Below are 20,674 nucleotides of genomic sequence, written 5' to 3' on the forward strand. Positions count from 1 at the left end.
CCATACCACACAATTCAAAGTCAGATATCTTGCTTCTATGCACTATAAAATCCCTTTTGTGTGCAATTCAGTGAACCAATCCACCAGCCCAACTGACCGACTAGGAGACCGACAAACTAAGAACTAACAGAGTGCATATTCGATCCAGATTGCAGACAAAATGTTTCTCCGTGACTTGCGGAAGGAAAGTAATAGATTAAAATGAGTGACGTACAGAGGCAATAACGGCTATCCTGTCTCTCAACGTAAAATATTGCTGTATTGCAGAGTGACATTTACATCTAATATCGCGATTAAGAAAGCTAATTTACTTCCTTGCACCCGACGATTCTTTATGACATGTTACAAAACAGTGACAACTGGGGGCCGTGCCATTTGAGAGAAAACAAAATTATTTGGGACAAGCTAGAAATTACTTTGAACGAAAATAATTTGTTACGACTGATTCAAATTTTTGTCATGAACTGTATAAATTTAATTCAACATTTTCCTTCCCATTTGAGCGAAATATATCGCACATAATTAAATGTAGTCCTACCATCCACTAAGACTATTTGGGAATCGCATGAAACTCTCAAGTTAATTTAACAAGTAAAAATGATATTACTGCAGCCGTCGTGTAGACTAGGAGGAAATCTCCATATTTATTCGGGATTATTTTAATATTTTGAAGAGCGTGTCGATATTTATTTTAAAAATTCTCAATTTTGAGCTGTCATTAAAGACAAAGGATACCATAAAAATACAATAACAGAACAGAGACAGCAAGACAAAAAAAGAAAAATTACAATAATTGGTTAATAAAGAATACAGTGTCAACAAAGGATGATATAACAATTATTAGAACGAGTAACCAAAGTTCCTAAAAAGATTGTATAAGAATGACATTAAAAAGCATTATATAAATAATTTAGAACAATTTGTAAATCCCTTTCAATGGAATTAAAGTAGGATATAAAAATAATTGTTAGCCCAAAACTAATCCCTTTTAAAAATTAACTACAAATTTTGGCGCTGATCCTCTAACAATAACAGTAAGATCCACCACATCAATAGTTTGATCCTTGTAAACTACTTGAAAATAGCCAATTGTTGGATCATAGATTTTATAATTTCAATTCAAGCTTCATTGCCATATGTCGTTGTTGTCCTCAGCATCATTATACTTCAGTTTTTATGGCATATGAATTCAACTTGCTTGATCTCCTATCGATCTTAATTTATTTCTTTGTACCTCTGTTTCTTTTGTGATATTGAGTTGAAATTGCTTCGTCCTCTAAAGTTTTTCTTGAAATTGGAATCCAACAAGTTGATCTATTATCTCTAGGTATTACTTTACCTCTTTTTTTTCCGAAGTATCTGAATTCAGCCTCCAGATCTACTATCAATGTTTTCAATTTATCTCTAGGAATCATTATATTATGTCTATTCTTTTCGTGGTATTTGAGCTGAAATTGCTTGATCTTCTATGGTTTTTCACTGTATTCGAATCCAACTTGCTTGATGTCCCATTGCCCTTAGGTATCATTTTACCTCTGGCTTTTAGTGATATTTGAATTCAACCTGCTTCATCTCCTATCGTTGTCGTCAATTTATTTTTAGTTATAATTTGTACATCTGATTTTTCAAGGCATTTGAATTCAAGTTGATTGAATTCCTATCGTTCTCCTGACTTTAGTTTTAAAAGAATATTAATCCCATAAATTAAACCTATCACCGAAAATTTTGCAGTTAAGACACGATGAACAAAACTGCTGTTGTTATGGATACGACAGCTTGGTATTGTTGGATAAGTTGGGTGAGAATGTAATTATAGGATGAATCTTATTGGACTAATTATCCAGCTTGAACTGCCCTAGCGTATTTATCCGTGTGAAAGGTCACTTTGGGTGAATTGCCCCTGGAAAAAGGGCCGGACCCCGCTTTTCCGTGGTAGGCCTATTTGAATTAATTTCGCTAGATTGCTAGCACTCCTCTCGTTGACCTGAATTTACCTCAGGGAAGTCTATAATAATTACGCATGTGATTTTTAGTGGTATTTGAATTCAACTTGCTTCATCCTCTACCTTGTCCTCTATTTATTTCTAAGTATCATTACAACTCTACTTTTTCGTGGTATTTGAATTAAATTTGATTGATTCCTAACGGTATCCTAAATTTATCTCTAGGTATCATTATACATCTGATTTTTCATGGCATATGTATTCAACTTGCTTCATCTCCTATCGTTGTTCTGAATATATCTGTAGGCATAATTATACCTCTGGTTTTTCGTGGTACTTTATGTCTATTCTCCTAACTACTCTGCTAAAATGTGGGCATACTTTCGTTTCCATCAAATTTTGGGGGATGGCGGATGTATGTTTCTACGTGTAAATAATAAAAAGTAAAGAGACAGAAAGCTAAAAAATCATAACATATTTAACGGTAGGCCTAAATACCAATATAGATTAACAAAAATTAATTAGTAAATAGTGATATATTTTTTATTCATCACTGCTGCTTTACAATCTGTTCGCATATGTGTTGAAATAGTGATATATCGTAATTTCTTTCTCTTACTCAATCGCACCAGCTTTGTATTCAATAAATTTCAAATCATTCACTCATTACCCAAGAATATGTTTTATGACTGATTTCCATCAACGCTTGTCTTGTGTAAAATGGAATATGAATTATGATATTCTCTTATCAACTTCCATTTCAGTGATCAGCACCCCAGTGTGCGGAAAATGACTATATAATGGAGCATTTCCACGAGCTCTTCAGTCGGTGTCGTAGCTTGGGTAAGTGTTCATATTTAAAAATCTTTGTGTATTTGAGTGTAAGAGTTTTGACAGGAGGTCATACAGAATAATCACGTCGAAACACTGCTTGAAAACTCACACAGAGGTAGGTACTATAATCCAAAGTAAGAAAAGGAAGACTCTAGTACGAATAAATTTTAACTTTCAAAGAAAGACTGCATTTGAATAACGTTTTTATCGTACAGTCAGATGACACATGCTCTATAGGGTTCTTCGTACTACTTCATTTCGCATGCGCCGAACCTTGCAGATAAAATACTTATAGCCATTATTATATGGGATTTTAGACTTTCACGGAGAATGTGATCAGAAATATACTTCATAGGCCTACTTCAGAACAGTGTAGGCAGGAAATAATGTGTGTGTGTATATATATACAGGGACATCATTTTATTTTTACTTCAATTTTTATTGTACCTGAGTTTTTGAATGTACTTCACTCCCATAGCTTCTACTAATGAAGTTCCAACTGTCCTTCACACAGAATGAAGGCCGCATATAGTAAACAGCACTGAGTTAGTGAGTATAGTATGTTCCAGAAATATGTTCGCGTTTTCCAGTGACGAAAGAGCTTTCAATATTGAATCATATATTAGCACAGGTACTGTCCGTTTGCCTACGTCGCATCCCGATTTCCCCCACCTGCTTCTGCTGCACCCCTCTGTAAAAGCTGGCCTGTCTTAGCTCTTTTCTGAAAACATTAATTTCTGTTAGGAACTGGACGTTTACGTAATATTATACAACTGTTTAAAATAACTTAAATAAAAAGGGCCTCGTTAAGTAATTAACTGTCACGTGATTTCCCCCCTTTCTACGATCCTGCGGCATAACCGCAGTAGATAGCATGTCTGAGTAATTTTATCTGTGAGGGTCGGGCAGAAGTGAAGATTGAATTTACAGTACGTAAGGTACTCTTTTATAGAGTAGGTACAGAATTATTTCAACATGAGTTACTAGTACGAAGGACGAAACTGATAATTGGAATTAGGTACAATAGTCTATAGTGCGATAATATGCACAAAAGAACTGAAGCCTGTATCGAAATGAACGGCCACCATTTTCAAAAATGTGTTTAAATATTCATATTATGATTATTTTTCAATTTAACTTCTCTCTCTATATTGTACGCTAATGTGCTGTAGACAGTACTTATTCTTAATACAGTACTGTATTTTGATTAAACAAAAACCTAATGAAAATTATCGAACTGAAAATCGCGATATTTCCTAGTTTACGTAAATGGATGAACTACTTTTCTTCCCTCCTATACCTAGTAGAGTGATTTTTTGTGTTTTACGCCAGTATCATCGAACTACAGTTGTGGAAGGGGGTAGCAAACTGTGTTTCCAGTTCTCTAAAGGTATAGCCAGGTTAATATTAAAAATGTTAGTAAAAATAAAATGATGTCCCTGTATATAAACATGTAGTGAAGTTATAATTTAGTGGAGATAGAATTTCTCCATTTTTGCTGTCTGGCATTTTTTCAACCTACTGTAAGCAAAATTTTTGTGTGTATTTTTTTTTCTTAATTTCTCTCTTCATATTTCTACTCAGATCATGTATAATACTTATTTATTATTCGTATGGTAAGAAATAGCATATGACAAAAAAGTTCTTCAAAATTTCTCAACTTGTACATTTCTCTAAGCCGCGGTTCTTTTCCAAATCCACATTAAATGCGAGTAATCTTTCAGTACTTTGGCAGATCAAAGGAATATATTTCTCTTTTATATGTAAAATTAATGAAGGAGTTCAGTAATGTATGTATGCCTACTGATGCATGCGAACAATTTTAAGAACTTTTAAAATTTATTTTATGAAAATAAAACATAAGTTGTTATACCATTATCCTTGTATTGATTCAAGTAAGGATATAGGCCTAGTAGTTGAGTCTGTAGTATTTTTAAGGGCACAGACTCCTATGTAAATAAAATGGCCATAATATCAAGTTATAAAAATGAAATATTTTCATATACGGTTCACTGAAATCAAACAATCCTCATTACGCGTACTACTATGGTAGATATTTTCAGGTCCCAAAAAAGGAATAAGACTCTCTATAGTCACAAAGAAGAACAAGACTAGGCCGTTTAGATTCCAGTTATTCCCAGGGGTAGCTCAGGAGGTAGCGCATTTGACTCTTGTTTCGGGCTGCGCTCGGGCCTGAGTTCCATTCCGCTTGGTTGATTACCTAGTTGAGATTTTTTCCGAGGTTTTTCCCAGCCGTAAGGCGAATGTCTGGAAATCTATAATGAATCTTTGGTCTCATCTCGTCAAATGCTATCAAGCTATTACGAAATCCATCGACGGTAAATAACTTAATAGCCGATACAACGTCGTTAAATAGTCAACTAAAATAAACTGAGTTCTAGTTGACTTTGACCTGAAATAAGCGAAACAATCAATCCTTAAATTGACAAAGTATCCTATAGGATACAACAAGTTAATAGGCTATATGCTGTAACTTTAATAGAACAATAGAAAGAATTGATAGGAAAATTAAAATTTTACAATACTTTTTTTTATTTCGAATAAATTTTATTCAGCTTCCTCCAAGTGTAGGCTGCCTAGAAGACTAAGCTTACCATACAATTGTTATAATGGAAAAAAAAAGAAAACAATGGAGAAGAAAAAGAATAAGAAATAGCACAATTATAAATAATTGGAAAAGACTAAACAAAACATCATTAATTCCAGAAGAAACATAAAATTTACAAATATTGTACAACATATAAAATATGGACATTGCGATAGTTGTTTTCTTTACAGTCCGACACGGTTTAATAAACTAGTGTGAGAAATGAAGCTTTACCAATTTAAGGGTTAAGATAAGTGGACGGATATGGATTGTATAGCCTACAATAAGTTTGATAGAAATATGATATTGACAAACGGTTATTAATTAATTAAACAAAGCATTTTTAACATTAATTTCCTTTAGGGTAGCTTCCAATAACATGCTCAGACAAGTACTGAACATACTTTTCACATATCGGCAGATGTCAAAAGTTGCAGTGAAATTTCAATAGTATAATACGTGAAGTGACATCACTTTAAGAAAAAATAAATAGCCTACGATTACTGAAATTTTGAATGTAATTTCTTCTGTGTCACAGAGAAGGTGGTTTGTAGGCCTATGTGTCCAGCCACGTGAAATGATTTCAGGACAAAATACGTAGACTATAATATTATAGAAAACGATCATAATTCGGAAAGTAGCGTGAGAAATCTAAACTGGAATGCTCGTTGTAATAAATTTACTACCATTATAATTATGGTAATTAATTAATTATTAAGAATGAATATCTACATCGATTATGAGCAACAAGTTAGCAAGTACTGCTAATTTTATGACTTAGCCTTTCTTATACCCGTTTCTATTTGGCTATATATTAAATCATTCACGCTTTAATGACGTTATTTTTATGACTTGGGTGCTCAGCTATGATCTTGTGTAATTCTGAATGTGATTTATTGTATTTTCTTATCTCCTTACATTTCAGTGATCGGCGATCCAGTTTACGGAAATATTTGCGAAGAATTCACCAAACGGCTGCGTTACTGCTTGGGTAAGTGTTTGTCTCTGAACTTCTGTGTGCATTTTCGGGTCTCATGGTGCTCGTGGGATCGGGAACTTCGGTGGGTGTCCCCGCAGGGGAATCTGTAGCGCGGAGATCTTAGGTATACTCTCTCCGCGTAATATTACAGTCTAGTATATACAGTCACGAAGCTTGAGTTGTTGAGGGTACTAGGATCAATAGATTGTGCCGTTACTAATTCGCACTGTCTGTGATGAGGCGATAGTAGCGATCCTAGTGGTTAGCAACTATCTATGGATGCATATTCCCTAAGTATTGAGTTTCGTGACTGTATATAGCCTACTAGACTGTGGTAGTACGCTTACAATGGGCCCACTCCAGCGATCTACGTACGAAGGCATTTCCCAATTCTTGCCCCTCCTCTTAGATTATAGTGCTATAAATCCTGTTGTATAAACCAGATATTTTAACACTAGAATGCTTTGCACTAAAGCTGTCAATCTTATAGGCTACATGAATACGCCACGATAGTGTTTGGGGGCCATGGAGGTAGAGCTCATCGGCACTAGAATGAGGTGGTGTTGTCGACTCTACGCTTCGACCGACTTTTAGTCCGTGAATGACCCGGTATTCATTTGATAGTAGGCTGTGTGAAACTCGGGGCCGTTCTGAAAGTATGGCAACAAGAAAATCCCGCCATCACTCGGGAGTGAACCCACGACCGTCCAGTCTGTAGCAGTTGCTCTACTCTCTGAGCTACCGGAATGCAATGAAGAAAAGATGAAATAAAATATTTGCGAATACTGACCGATAAGGAACAAAAGCTTCAAAAAGTACTTACGATATAAATTTGAAGTTCATCCTTGGTGGGTTGCTGGAACACACATTCTTCATACGGCTTTCAGCGATCTTTCATACTTCGTGGGTACTGGGTTTCTGTTGGCAGAGGGAGAATGGACCTGCGCATAATAAGGGTTCAATGAAAGCACAACACACAGTTAACAGTAGATACCTGTCTAGTTACTGTGTGCCTCTACTATAATACTACTATGTACATCCATAATATTGTTGTTCCTAGCGAAAATCGTTCCATTATCTGGACTCAGCTCAAACTGACACAATCTTGACACAGAGTAGGACTCGTATAAAGTAGGATCGACATCAGACCTTCTCCTCAGACAGCACAGTACAAGACATTGACAACGAACGAATATCCCTATTCCAGGCAGGATTCAAAACTCACCACAATTATTTTGATCCAGCGTAAAAATTGTGTTTTATTCTCAACATACACCACTAGAGGTACTTTGTATTATTTGTTTAGTTTTCTGAAAAATTTTCAGTTTGAAAGTGGAAAGTAAATTAAAAATGTCTGATTTGTTTTAGTGATCAACGATGAATGCTCTGATATTTGTAATGGGTCTGGCAGTGGCGGCTCTCGCCGATGACTGTGGCTACGGTTCTGTCTGCGACGACCACACTAATTGCATATATTCGGTAAGAAATGGCAATTTTTAGTATATTATTTTACGACATTTTATCAACAGCTTAGGTTGTTTTGCGTCTGAATGAGATGAAGGTGATAATGCCGGTGAAATGAGTCCGGGGTCCAACATCGAAAGTTACCCAGCATTTGCTCATTTTGGGTTGAGGGAAAACACTGGAAAAAACATCAACCAGGTAACTTGTCCCGACCGGGACTCGAACCCGGGCCACCTGGTTTCGCGGCTAGACGCGCTAACCGTTACTTCACAGGTGTGGACGAAATGGCAATTAACTTACGCTACAAAACAGTTACATGTTTTAAAGTCACAGCAATAGAAAAGAATGGCAGTGACTAAATGAATCAACCTAATCAAGAATACAATATTTTAACAGCTTGCTGATGCATGGTGCCTTACAAGTGAACTTGGAAAGGAAATGAAATTTTGGCCACTCATATGTACAGATACAGAAATAATATTTGGAGGTCCCTTATTATATAATTCTACATGTTTCGCTTAAAACACAGTGCGCATTTACAATAAACAAGAGCCCCTCTATGTATGCTACTTGTGAAAAGTCGTGCGAAATTGTTGCCTACATACAGGTGGACTCCATCAAGACTCGCTCAAAATTTTAATTCCGTATCTGTACACTGCTCGGCAGAGGATCATTAGTAAATTATATGATAATGTATAGGTATCCAACAAGGAAAACTTAGTGCGCAGAAACCAGCGGGTGTGACTGTCTCGCGCAGATGACGTATGCTCACATTCCCATCATGCCCTCACGCCTACTGCAGGGGAGTAAGAGGCGTATAGCATGCGCGCCGCGAGGAGTCCGAGCTGAGTTTTGCTTGCAGGATACCTATGACAATAATCCAATAGAGTTTAAAATTGTAAAACAGTAGAAGAAGAAAACTTTTATTATTCCTATTCCTAGAACTGTTTTCTTCAAGAACTCTCCATTGTTTGTTATGTGTAAAGGCTGGTTCACAATAAACCGGGAACGGAAACGACAACGAGAACGGGAATAATGTTAAAATAAATGTATTTAAATGTAAGCATTCACAATTAACTATTGTGAATGCTCATATTTAAATACATTTATTTTAACAATATTTCAGTTCTCGTTCTCGTTTCCGTTTCCGGTTTATTGTGAACCAGCCTTAATACTTACAACTCTCTGTCTTTAAACTGTGATTCTCAATTGGATTGTAGTTTAACAATTGAACAATTTCATAAAATATTAAAAAGAATTGTATTTCCTTAAATATTTAAATTATGAAGAAGTGTATTATAATGTTTTCACTCTAGTTTTTAAATAATATTGCATCATTATATTGACATTTGGCACTATATTAACTGTAATATTATATTCTATCATCTATTACCATTATGTATTTTCTTTCTTTCGTCTGTGTTGTTTGTTTTGTTTTTTTTTTCTCTTATTATGTAGCCTATTTTGTGTATATATCTATGTAAGCCACCTGTAATTGGAAGCCTGCTTCTGTTGGTGGTGGATTAAAAAAAAATTCCAAAAACTGTAGTCCTCTTCTCATAACCATAATGTTCGTTAGATTAAGAAATATATTGAATAACAAACGAACTTTGTAATACAAAACGGATTTCATAAGCCAACATTAAAGTTATGAAATCTGCAATTAGTTAAATACACTTGTAAATAATGTTAGTAAAATGTTAAAATATTTTATCTCAGGGTTTCGGAGATAAATGTGGATCAGATGTGAGGTACTCCGGAGTGACGAGTGATGAAGATAAACAGGCCATTCTTGATGCGCACAACAAGGTGCGCAGTCGGGTGGCGCTTGGACAGGAGACGCGGGGCAACCCCGGCCCACAGCCACCCGCAGCCGACATGCATAAGCTGGTAAGTAAGGAGATCGTTGAGGCTACTCGCATTCAGACCATCCCACAGCTTCTTCGTCAGTCTGAATTCCAATCTATTCAGCAGGAAGCAATTTAAATCCAATTGGCAAGAAACAGTTTTTCAGTTCAGTTTTGTTGCTCTTCAAGTTGTAAAAATAAATGCGTAGCATATTAAGATCTGAAATATTATTTCCACATTCTTATGCGGTACGGCAAATCACACCACAGCTATGTTATACGGATTCGAAGGCTGGAGAGGAACGCGTGGTGTGGTGCATGGCGGCCAGTCTAAGCACAACAGCACAGTCAGCACGCAACACATTCCATCACGGGTGCAGAACTAGGGAAGAAAGGGGTGGAAACATGGGGAAAGAGCTCCCTCCCCCATCCACAAGGCCGGAGCCTTCAATGACGTTTCTGTGACGTTTGGCAAACACACTGCTCTCTCTTCTCTTCTCCCCCTACCGTACAATGACGCGAGGGTTGAAGGGAAGGGATGAGTCACGTGTTCCGGGTTATGACGTGTGCTTCAACTGTAGCACAGTTTTGCATCCCTGCTCTATATTCTCCTCGACACGCACATCTACTCGTACAACTCTACATCTGCATTACGACATTATATGAGACTCAAAATATTTATTATCAGCCATTTACAATAATGTAGGCATCATATTATGGTACTTCAAAATTTACTTCGACAATAATTTTTAGTCCTTTCTTCCTCGCTACTTTATAGCATTCTCCCACATTCCACTGGCAGAAATGCGGGCTTTTACGCGGACACGTCATTTGAAAATCGCTGCTCTAGTATATGGTCGTCCTTATAATATAATGAATCATCGCAAACTCAGTGACATTTTCTGTGATACGCATGGCACATTTAAAGCTAAATCAGACGGCGCCCCGTTTCTATGGCACAAAGTTTAAGTTCTAAACTCTGTTTAGCGGGCAAAATGTTTATAGATAAAATAAAAAGGAAAATAGGTGTAATTACCATAGGCCACCTGTGTTACAAGAGATGTTCAATGTGTCCTACTGCTTCAATACATTTATAACATCTCCGAAGGTTCTTCTAAAATACGAGTAGGGCCTATTCGACTAATCTGTTTTAATGTTTGAAATGACATGTCGGAAACTTTCCTCCATTTTCTGCATAACTTAAAACTACAAAAATTCGTAGCAATATGCCATACAACATTTTCAAACAATCAGAAAAAAACACAATAGCTTGCACTACACTTTGCATGAACGATACTCCCTTCGTAGTCCTAAAAACATACTATAGTTTTAACTACATTACTACGAATAAATAATACCTTAAGCAGCACAACAGGCTGAGGTGAAGTGCACGCATGCAACGCCCGACAAACACCTTTGAACTTCGGTAGAACGATGGGAGCACTGTAGCAGACAAAGTTTCTGGCGTCGTGCACAGAAGACTGTAGAATGGAAATCTTATAGAGGCTACAAGGTAGTACAACAAAAGGTTCTGATGAACAGTTCATTAGTTATAATTAGACTTCGTGGAATTGCCACAAGAATCGCAAGGTTTACTGTGCACGCGGTATAGACTGTATGAGAAGGGGGCGTGGAACGGATTGAGTATGCCTCTAATGTAAACACTGAGCAGTATACTGCGGTTACAATAAAACCTCTATTCTGCAGTCAAGAAATATAATGAATGATCATTGAAGTAGGAAATGTCTAAACATGTAAATACACAAATATTTTATAGTGAGATATATTAACTCTTAAAATTTAATGTAAGATACTCACATCATCCTTGAATATATGCATTGCAGTGAAGAGTTACGTACATTTTCAGCGACTGCAAAGTAACCTCCTCCGATGGTCACTTAAACAGTTTTATTTTGGGAAAATGTACGTTAAACATCACACGATGTAATACGTACATATTTGAAAAACGGAAAGTCACTACTTCAGATGCCTTGTCGTGACCCGATAGTACATAATTTATAATACGAAGTTGTGAATAGGCACAATTTTTAGCAATAATGTTTCTCAACTTACATTTCATTTTTTCTTAAATTAGTGAATTGTTATTTTGGATAACGGTTTGTGATACTTTATCCACTATATTAAGGGCTTCTGAGAGTTGTAGTTTAGGCGATTCTAACAGGATGATGCTTTTGGACACGATTTTAAAATTAGAATCAATGAACTGAATATCTTCCAATAGCTGTTCAGAAGCCAATGATTTTACAGCTGCAACAGCGGAACTGTCTGTGCTATCCAATTACCTCCATTATTTTTCCGTAATGTTCTGCATAATAATTAACAGCATCCAACCACGTTCCCCAACGGGTCAAGACTGGCTGCGGGGGTAAGATATTCCAGGGGCAATTATTTGTAACAGCAACACTCTCATTGTAGTATGTTTGATTGAATTCCTGTCTGCACTGAACAAATGTTAAGCTTTGACTATTCCAACCACAGTAATTCAAAAACAAGTGTTTACTTAGGTATACATTAGCTGTAGCTGCTCTATTATTTGGACCGGTCACTACTCTTAATATGAACTGCTTATACTACGAGACCGGGAGGTCGCCCACCCCCTCTATACTACCGTACATCGGCAACCTGATTGCATGCTGCGTGTGGCAATTCAACGAAGTCTAGTTATAATCCAGACCTGCTGTTGATGATGATGACGACGATGAATATCACATAATAATGACAGTGATGATTTTGTTGATTCTATTTACAGGAATGGGACGGCGAGTTGGCGGCAGTAGCACAGTATTGGGCGGACCAGTGTAGCCCTAGCTCCGGACACGACCCCTGCAGAAATGTGGGTACGTTCAAACTCTAGACTACGTAAAGGATGTAGTCAAAGTCAGTTACGTTAAAAATGCCGTGGAGTGTTACATTTTACCTTGAGCTAAGAAGGCATTTTACTGGTAGACTATAGCTCTGGCGAAAGCGCGTTTACCTGCAAGCCCGGAGTTGAGCTCGGGAGTGCGTCTGATTTCCGCTTCTGCTGAATACCTGGCTTAATTTTTTCCGAAGCTTTTCCCAACTGTAAGGCGAATGTCAGGTAATCTGTAGCGAATTCTCGGACTCATCTCGCCATAGGCTTATACCAGCGGTGATCAAAGCGGGTGTGTAATCACAGACATTCAAATGGGTACAAGGAATTTCCTGTACATTGCTGTGTGTTTCATGCACGTACTGAAGGCAAGCAGTGGCGGTATCACATCGCTCTACAAACTCTGTCTCTATAAGCAGTAAGAGCTGGTTTTGTAAAGAATGTGAAGGAGAACGTTTTTGTTGTTCTGTTGAACAAAATATATGTTTACTTTGCTCAACGGTTCAATTAGGAGTATACAGAAACATTAATTGCCATGCTGAATAATGTATTATTATTATTATTATTATTATCATTATTATTATTATTATTATTATTACTGACCACTAAGTACGTGTTTCTATAATTCTTCTGTGCGTGTGTGAATATTGATATTTTCAAATCTCCTCCCTAGAAGGATAAAATTATTAGGTTTTATCTCAGTTTTAATCTTCTTAAGCTTTAGATGAGGGTAACTATTTATTAGTTATTCATTTAATAATAATATTGTTGAAAAACAGATTCAATATTATGTGCCAATGAACTGTTAAACGCCAGGAATTGACATGTCTTAAATCATAGCCAGGAAGAAAAGATGAGATAAATAAATGTAAGGAAGTCAGCTACCTAATGGGGTTTGAAATATCTCGTGCTCTAAAGCTTTTTAATAGAACAGAATTTCTCAAAAGAGAAATGATTAAAATAGCTTAAATAACTTTTCATAATACGTTTTCAATTTTGAAAAACTACGAATTTCTCGACCTAGTATCGAGAGGAGAATTTAGAAAATTCCTGATTATATTCAAGAGGAAGGTTAAAAAGGGAGCAAGAAAAATCATATATTATTCATTGGCTTTTGATGACAGCAGTGACATTACTGATACAGCAAAGCTTGAGATTTTTATCCGCGGGATTGATCAAGATGTTAGTATACAAACCAACACTGGTTGTAGTTTTCATGCCAAGTACCTTTCCTCCGTCTCCTTACTTCATAGGCTGTCTGTCGCATGTAATCACTGCAGTTCGAGTTTTGGTCACCGCTGGCTTATACCATCTCACCATCGCTAAATCCATCGACGCTAAATAACCTAGAAGTCGATACAGCGTCGTTATATAACACACTAAATAAAACTGAGTTTTCGCGCACTGTTTCCCAGATCGCTTCTCCGTGGGTCAGAACTTGGTCACTTCGTCGTCTTTTGGTGAAGAAGAAACCGACGTGCAGGAGTGGGACGTAGCCATGCAGAGTTGGTACAACGAGGTGAATGACTTCAGCAAAGACATCGTTCCATCCTTCAAGTAAGTAGAAACTTTAGATAGTAGAGTAGTAATAGCTTCATGTGAAGTCTGTAAGAGCAATAATTACAGCTATCGAAGAGACATAAAGCGCCTACTGCAGGAAAACCTGTCTTCCCCACCAACAAGTTAGGTATCAAACACAATCTTCTCTTTTACATATCATCGTCAAAATTGTCTTATGTCAACAATAATAATGTTGTATCAGCGTGCCTGAGTAATACCCAGGAAAGGGAAAAGGATCGTAGCTTTAGGTATTTTTGGCTGCCTTTCACAAAAAATATAAAGCTAAAGCCATAATAATTATAACAATTTAATATAAACAAACTGAGAGAGATAAGTTAATATAAAAATACAAAAAACAAAGAATTATAAATCTGATAACAATATAAGTAGTGAGAGAATGAAAGAGAGAAAGTTAATGTCTACCATCAAAATGAAAGTAAGAATGGCGATGTATCACAGAGCAAATTAAACACTCATTGACAATACAGTCCAGATAGACTCGGGCTGTAATAAGTCATATAAAGTTGTAGTCTCCAACCTTTAACTGAATTAAAGTTCAAATCCTTGCGAAGCACACCATAACAAGTGAGCCGCTGTGTACATTAATGGCGTAGCGACATCAAAGAACTTCCCTGTAGGTTTATGGACGTTAACGATCCCTTGTAGTGTAGAATATGAAAATTAGGAATGCTGGCCAGCGCGCTGTTAAGAATGAAATAGACCATCCCTTAGTCTGTAAAGCGATGATATCCAAACGATGCTCCATCGGTGAATTATACCACACAGCCGAAAGTCGTAGCTCTCCAAATCAGCGCGGTAACCCGACCACCGCGAGCACGTAATACGATGAGTTGACGACTATCTCAGCCGAGACGGGAGACTGCCCGTTTCTCTCTTGATATCGTAACTGCGTCGAGTTCTCTCACCAACTGCACGTTCGCCCGGTCTCCCAGCCGAGGCCGGCGATGCGTGTCGTTCCTCCAATCAGCGGAGGAGAAGATTAGGGTACGTTCAGGAAAAATAAACCAAACAGTACAGCCATCATAAACAATAAAATTGCCCACAGCATAAACTACATCACAATAATTATCATACTATCTCAATGGCTTTCTTTCTAAAGACATTAACGTAATACTTTTGAAAATACAGAAGCAACAGTCTCTTAAATACTGTTCCTCAGAAACTGGGTCTAAATAATTAAGTCTAATGAATACCGTAACAAAAGTAAACCTGGAAAAAGAACATGCCGGAAGAAAAAGGCACATGTAGTGCTAACGTATTATATTTTTACGCTCGAAAGAATAAGAGAAATTACTTTAGAAATGCGTATTGAATTCACTCATGCCGAAATGAATTATGAATTTTTGGGCTTTGCTTTCATAATCGTCGTCTTCGTCCATCTATGATGAGTGCGATCAAAACTGAACATCATCGTTTCATTCACCAATGAATATTTACTTCATCATCTTCAAACATTTCATCTTCATTCACCTATACAGTAGGCATATACTGTTGTAATCTACAACTTCACATGCGTCTACCAATGTAACTTCGTCTTCATCCATGTCTTCGCCATTATCTTCATCTTTATTCATTAGGCATATATTACTAAAACAGTGTCTAAAGAACGAATTTCACATTCAGTTGCAGAATAAACTCCTAATACTAGGTCCAATGAAATAATTGCTCTAATCACGTTGTATGCAAATATATAGAATACCAAATGATGGCAATTTATGAAGATAAATAAAATAGAATAATTATAATCGGGAAGCCTTCGAGGTAAACATTTTCTGTAGATACGAGGCACATGGTTGTTCCAAATGAGTCTGTATTTATCCATGTGATACAAGTCCAATTCTATTTTTAATTCGTCCACAATATCAATGTTTGTCTCTTTTTCCAATTCATACATTTACCAGTCCTTCTTAAAAACTTTATTTCACAGACCATGATTCAGGTAAAGTCGCAGTTTCCTATGGTCCAGGTTCCACCATCATATACCACTGATCCTACCAAGATGTAGTAGGATAGGCTATATTTTTCTGTGCTTCTGGATGACAGAGGATTTGAGTTTCTAGTTGATAATAATTACCAATAATTGTGTGTTATAATTTGGAATTTTTGCTGATGTGTCAAACTACTTTTCATATCTCATACAATAGTCGAAGCATTTATGTATAGCCCTCTTCAATGTCTTTGACATGTAAGCACACACATTTTATTTCAATGCTGTGACTAACGATTTATTTCTCTGGCAGAAGTATGAGTTCATAAAGAGTAGCCTATGTTTTAAACTATTCTCCGATTCCGCGAATGGCAATAGCCTATTTCCAGTGAACATGCTTCCACTCTGCCTTTGTTTCCAATGTTTTGTTAGAGTTATGTATGCAAGTTATACCCTAGATCATACCCCAGACAGGTCGACCTTATAGGTTTTGAAGTTAACAACTTTTGTCAGGTTTACTACGCTGCCATCTAGTTGTTACATAAGGAGTCACGTCATAATTCCCATTTGAATTGCATTAGCGAATGTACTGCCAACTCGTGTGTTCGTTTATTCTTCAAAGTGCAAACGATTTTAACATAGCGATGACCTCTCTGTTACGTATATGATCTAGGGTTATACTGTACGTATAAATATGAAGGGAAATAGACATCAGCCCTGTCGAGAATGTCAAGGCAAAGAGATCCTGTTAGTGTGCATTAAATGAAGTACTTTTTATGTAGCTACAAACCACTACATTGATCTCAGGCGAATTTCTTTCCCATTACATTAAATCACTTGCCTTTCAATAGCTCTTATGCGATACGTGTGTGGATTTACTTTCCCACAAGTGTGGAACGTAGTGCCGTCAGTGAATATAATATTTTCAAATTTTGAATTAAATTTCATTTTCAATTTGTTCATCTAATTCTGCACATGAATTTATGGTCGTTGGAACTTAAATAAATTAAATTGTGGTTAATTTAACGACGCTCGCAACTGCAGAGGTTATATCAACGTCGCCGGTGTGCTGGAATTTTGTCCCGCAGGAGTTCTTTTACATGACAGTAAATCTAATGACATGAGCTCCTCGCATTTAAGCACACTTAAATGCCATCGACCTAGGCCGGGATCGAACCCGCAGCCTCGAGCACAGAAGGCCAGCGCTATACCGACTACACTACCCAGGCCGACAAATTAAAATAAATCTTTGATCATATTTACTTGTGGTTCAGTTTATTTCTCCCTTATTCCAATAAAATAAACAGAAACTTTATGTACACACTGTATATAGTTGCTTCGCGATAACAAGTTCACTGTCTGCTCTCTCTGATTATGAAGAACTTTTTTTTTGTAACTGCAAACCACTACCTTAACCTCAGGCGAATTTTTCTCTCATAAAATTAAATCATTTGGCTTTTCAATAATTCTTATGCAAGACTTGTGTAGATTTACTTTTCCACAAGTGTGGAACGTAGCGTCGTCAGTGAAGTTGTAAGTAAGTAAGTAACTAAGTAAGTAATTAAGTAAGTAAGTATTTATTAACACTACAATTGGGTATACACCCGGTGGCAGTGATATATAGTATACAATAATTACAATTACATGAAATAAAATAAAATAAACGTAAATGAAATTAAATAAAATAAACGTAAATCTATAAATATTAGATGCAATAAACCTAGGATTATGCCTATAATATTTTCAAATTTTCAATTAAGTAATTTGCAATTTGTTCACCTAATTCTGAGCGCAAATGTATGGCCGTTGGAACTTAAAATATACCTTTCATCATATTCACTTGCGGTTTTCTTTATTTCTCGTCTATTCCAATACAATATAAAGAAATTTTATGTACACACTGTGTATAGTTGCCTCGAGGTAACACGTTTACTGTCTGCTCTCTTTGATTGTGATTTTAATTTGTATTTCTTCTCGCAGGCCAATTCCCGATAAACTAACTCTACACTACTCCCAGCTGGTATGGGGTGAAACACGGTATGTTGGCTGTGGATTCGTGGCGTACAAGGGCGATGACGGACGGTTTAACAAGTACTACGTCTGCAACTATGGACCAGGAGGGAACGTCAAAACGCGGCCGATGTACCAGGAGGGTCCCGCCTGCTCAAAATGCACTGGTGCTTGCGAGAACGGGCTTTGCGTGTAAATCAAACCAACTACATTTTGTCTTCCATTAGATATTCACATCAGGTCTTCTTGGCTTGAAATTAGATTACATTATATTACTCCAAATACATGTAAATGAGTACTATAATACTTTATGGTGTATTGTTAAATAGATTGTAGCACCGATGGTTAGAATTTGGCCTTGGTAAACAATATTAAATATTTTTTTTATTTATTTAAATTTAAATATACAGAATAAAGAAATATAATTACAAAACAAACAAGAGAAATAGAAATAAAATAATACAAGCAATATAAAAAGAAGATACAGTAGTATTGACAAAATTTGAGACCGAATGAGCAGCGCTCGTGCTCGGTCGCATGAACATGATTTCGATTACATGGGCATGAATTAATTTTATCACTCCTTTTTTCAAATTCCTGTGGGTAAAGTTTGAATTTACACCTTATTGTGAGCAAACAGAGGTGAGTATTATTATTATTCTTGTGCTGCTCATGATAAAACTGATGGCAATACTTTTAGTTTTATGTTGGTTGAAATATAGGGCTTTTTGACTGGGTGTTTTACATTGCGGTGCCCAGCTAGCTATCTGCAACATACAAACTGAAATTTATTTTTCATCTTTCTTAATGTGTTCGAGAAATTTCCGTATGGATTCATGTTGTTTCTCATTGCATGTATGGGCAAAATGTGATAACTCCTGAAAATATAGGGGCCGGCTCCTGAATTTTTGTTTGCTTTGTCTATCCTTGGTAAAAGTGATCGTTTATGGCATATAAGCTATCTTTAAATACATAGGTTTGTTGTTGTTAAATCCAAGTGGTATTTTGTACATGAGTATTACCCTAGATCATATATAACCAGATAGGTCGGCCTTATAGGCTTTGAGGTTAACAACTTTTGTCAGGTTTACTACGCTGCCATCTAGTTGTTACATAAGGAGTCACGTCATAATTCCCATTTTAATTGCATTAGCGGCTGTACTGTCATCTCGTGTTCGTTTACGGCGGACGGATGGCGATCCTGGCGGTTGTTCTCTTCAAAGTGCTGCCGATTTTAACATAGCGATGAGTTATCTGTTACATATAATATGATCTAGGGTATTACTTCTGTTGTTGACTGACTACTGAGTTCCATAATGTCTCACAGGCAAAGTAAACATTGCCGGCAGAGGAAAAGAGAAAGATAATTGCTACTCAACCAATGGAAGAGGTCATATCCCACGCTTATCTTCAAGTTGGGCGGTCTGAAGCGTCTCATCTCCGCCCAACTTGAAGATAAGTCTTTAATGTGACCTCTGCCATTGGTTGAGTAGCAATTATTTTTCTCCCTTCCTTCTCCGACAATATTTACTTTGGCTGTCAGACATTATGGAACGCAGTACAGGTATACGACAGACGTAAATGATACAGTCAGAATGCGAAATCCGTCAAAACCCGAAGTTTCTAGGAAATTCTAGTTCTGACAAAGCTCTTTAGGAAATTCTAGTTTTCACTTGCGTATTTCAGTTACATCTAGAAATAACTATGGCTCTTTAGGAAATTCTAGTTTTGACTTATATAATTAAGTTACATCTAGAATTAAGTGATTGTTATTAGTAAAAACCCGTTGTAACGATTTCAGAACGCCAAATCCGTCAGAACCCGAGGAAATTCTAGTTTTCACTTAGGTATGTTGTCATTTCTTTCTGCTCTGCATTCACCTGTTCAATTAATTATTTTTCAAGTTCACCATCTTCATACACATTTTAAATAACATAAGTGGCAAAGATTCTGAATAAACTATATTGCAGGTAGGTTCACTGAACTTTAAAAACTGATATTGTAGTTAATTTCATCAACACCCAGTACATAACACTTTCTTTCTTTCTTTCTTTCTTTTTTTCTTTCTTTCATATCCGAATTTGATATATGTCCTCAAATTTTCTTGACACGAGAACAGGTGCCAGATGCAGAAATTTCGCTGAGGGCTGCAGCAAAGAAAGAAGCCATCGGCAGCGGACAAGTTTTCGTCCGTTGTGCTCGCAAAAAAAAAAAAAAACTGTTTCAAACCGGTGCTTGTGTGTGAAAAACATTCTCTGCAACTCTAAACGTCACAATAGCATGCCTTGTCGCAACAAGTGACTTGTGAGACAAAAAATAATAATATTGAATTCTGTAACATAATTAATTATTCCTACTTCAACAATAAAATTAGTAATGTTTAAGCATCCCATAATATAATAATTATTGTGTAATAAAAGTATTTTGTCAACAACAACAACAACGACAATAGTAATAATAATGTTCATGTGTAAGTAACAATTTCCTAAAGTCTTTTTAATAAATTATTTTTTATACGTAACTGAATTATGTACTAAGTGTATTTCCTCGGATTTTGACGGATTTTCGCGTTCTGAAATCGTTACGACTTTTTACTATAATAACAATCA

The 20,674-nt window shown here is 36.4% G+C and overlaps 1 protein-coding gene across 1 annotated transcript; it reads left to right on the forward strand.

Moving 5' to 3' along the window:
- Positions 1–1,318: 1,318 nt before the first annotated feature.
- On the forward strand, positions 1,319–18,979 carry LOC138696672 (venom allergen 5-like). The gene is made up of 7 exons (XM_069821906.1): positions 1,319–2,786; positions 6,311–6,376; positions 7,733–7,843; positions 9,548–9,718; positions 12,446–12,533; positions 13,963–14,104; positions 18,036–18,979. The coding sequence occupies exons 3-7, from the start codon at positions 7,742–7,744 to the stop codon at positions 18,259–18,261; spliced, it is 729 nt and encodes a 242-aa protein (XP_069678007.1). The 5' UTR covers positions 1,319–2,786; positions 6,311–6,376; positions 7,733–7,741; the 3' UTR covers positions 18,262–18,979.
- Positions 18,980–20,674: the final 1,695 nt, after the last annotated feature.

Source organism: Periplaneta americana, chromosome 3 (assembly GCF_040183065.1).
Source record: "Periplaneta americana isolate PAMFEO1 chromosome 3, P.americana_PAMFEO1_priV1, whole genome shotgun sequence".
Taxonomy (NCBI): domain Eukaryota; kingdom Metazoa; phylum Arthropoda; class Insecta; order Blattodea; family Blattidae; genus Periplaneta; species Periplaneta americana.

Coding starts and splice junctions, on each gene's coding strand:
- LOC138696672 (XM_069821906.1), top strand. CDS start 7,742: ATGAATGCTCTGATATTTGTAATGGGTCTGGCAGTGGCGGCTCTCGCC. Junction 7,844..9,547: donor ACACTAATTGCATATATTCG/GTAAGAAATGGC, acceptor ATTTTATCTCAG/GGTTTCGGAGATAAATGTGG. Junction 14,105..18,035: donor GACATCGTTCCATCCTTCAA/GTAAGTAGAAAC, acceptor TTCTTCTCGCAG/GCCAATTCCCGATAAACTAA.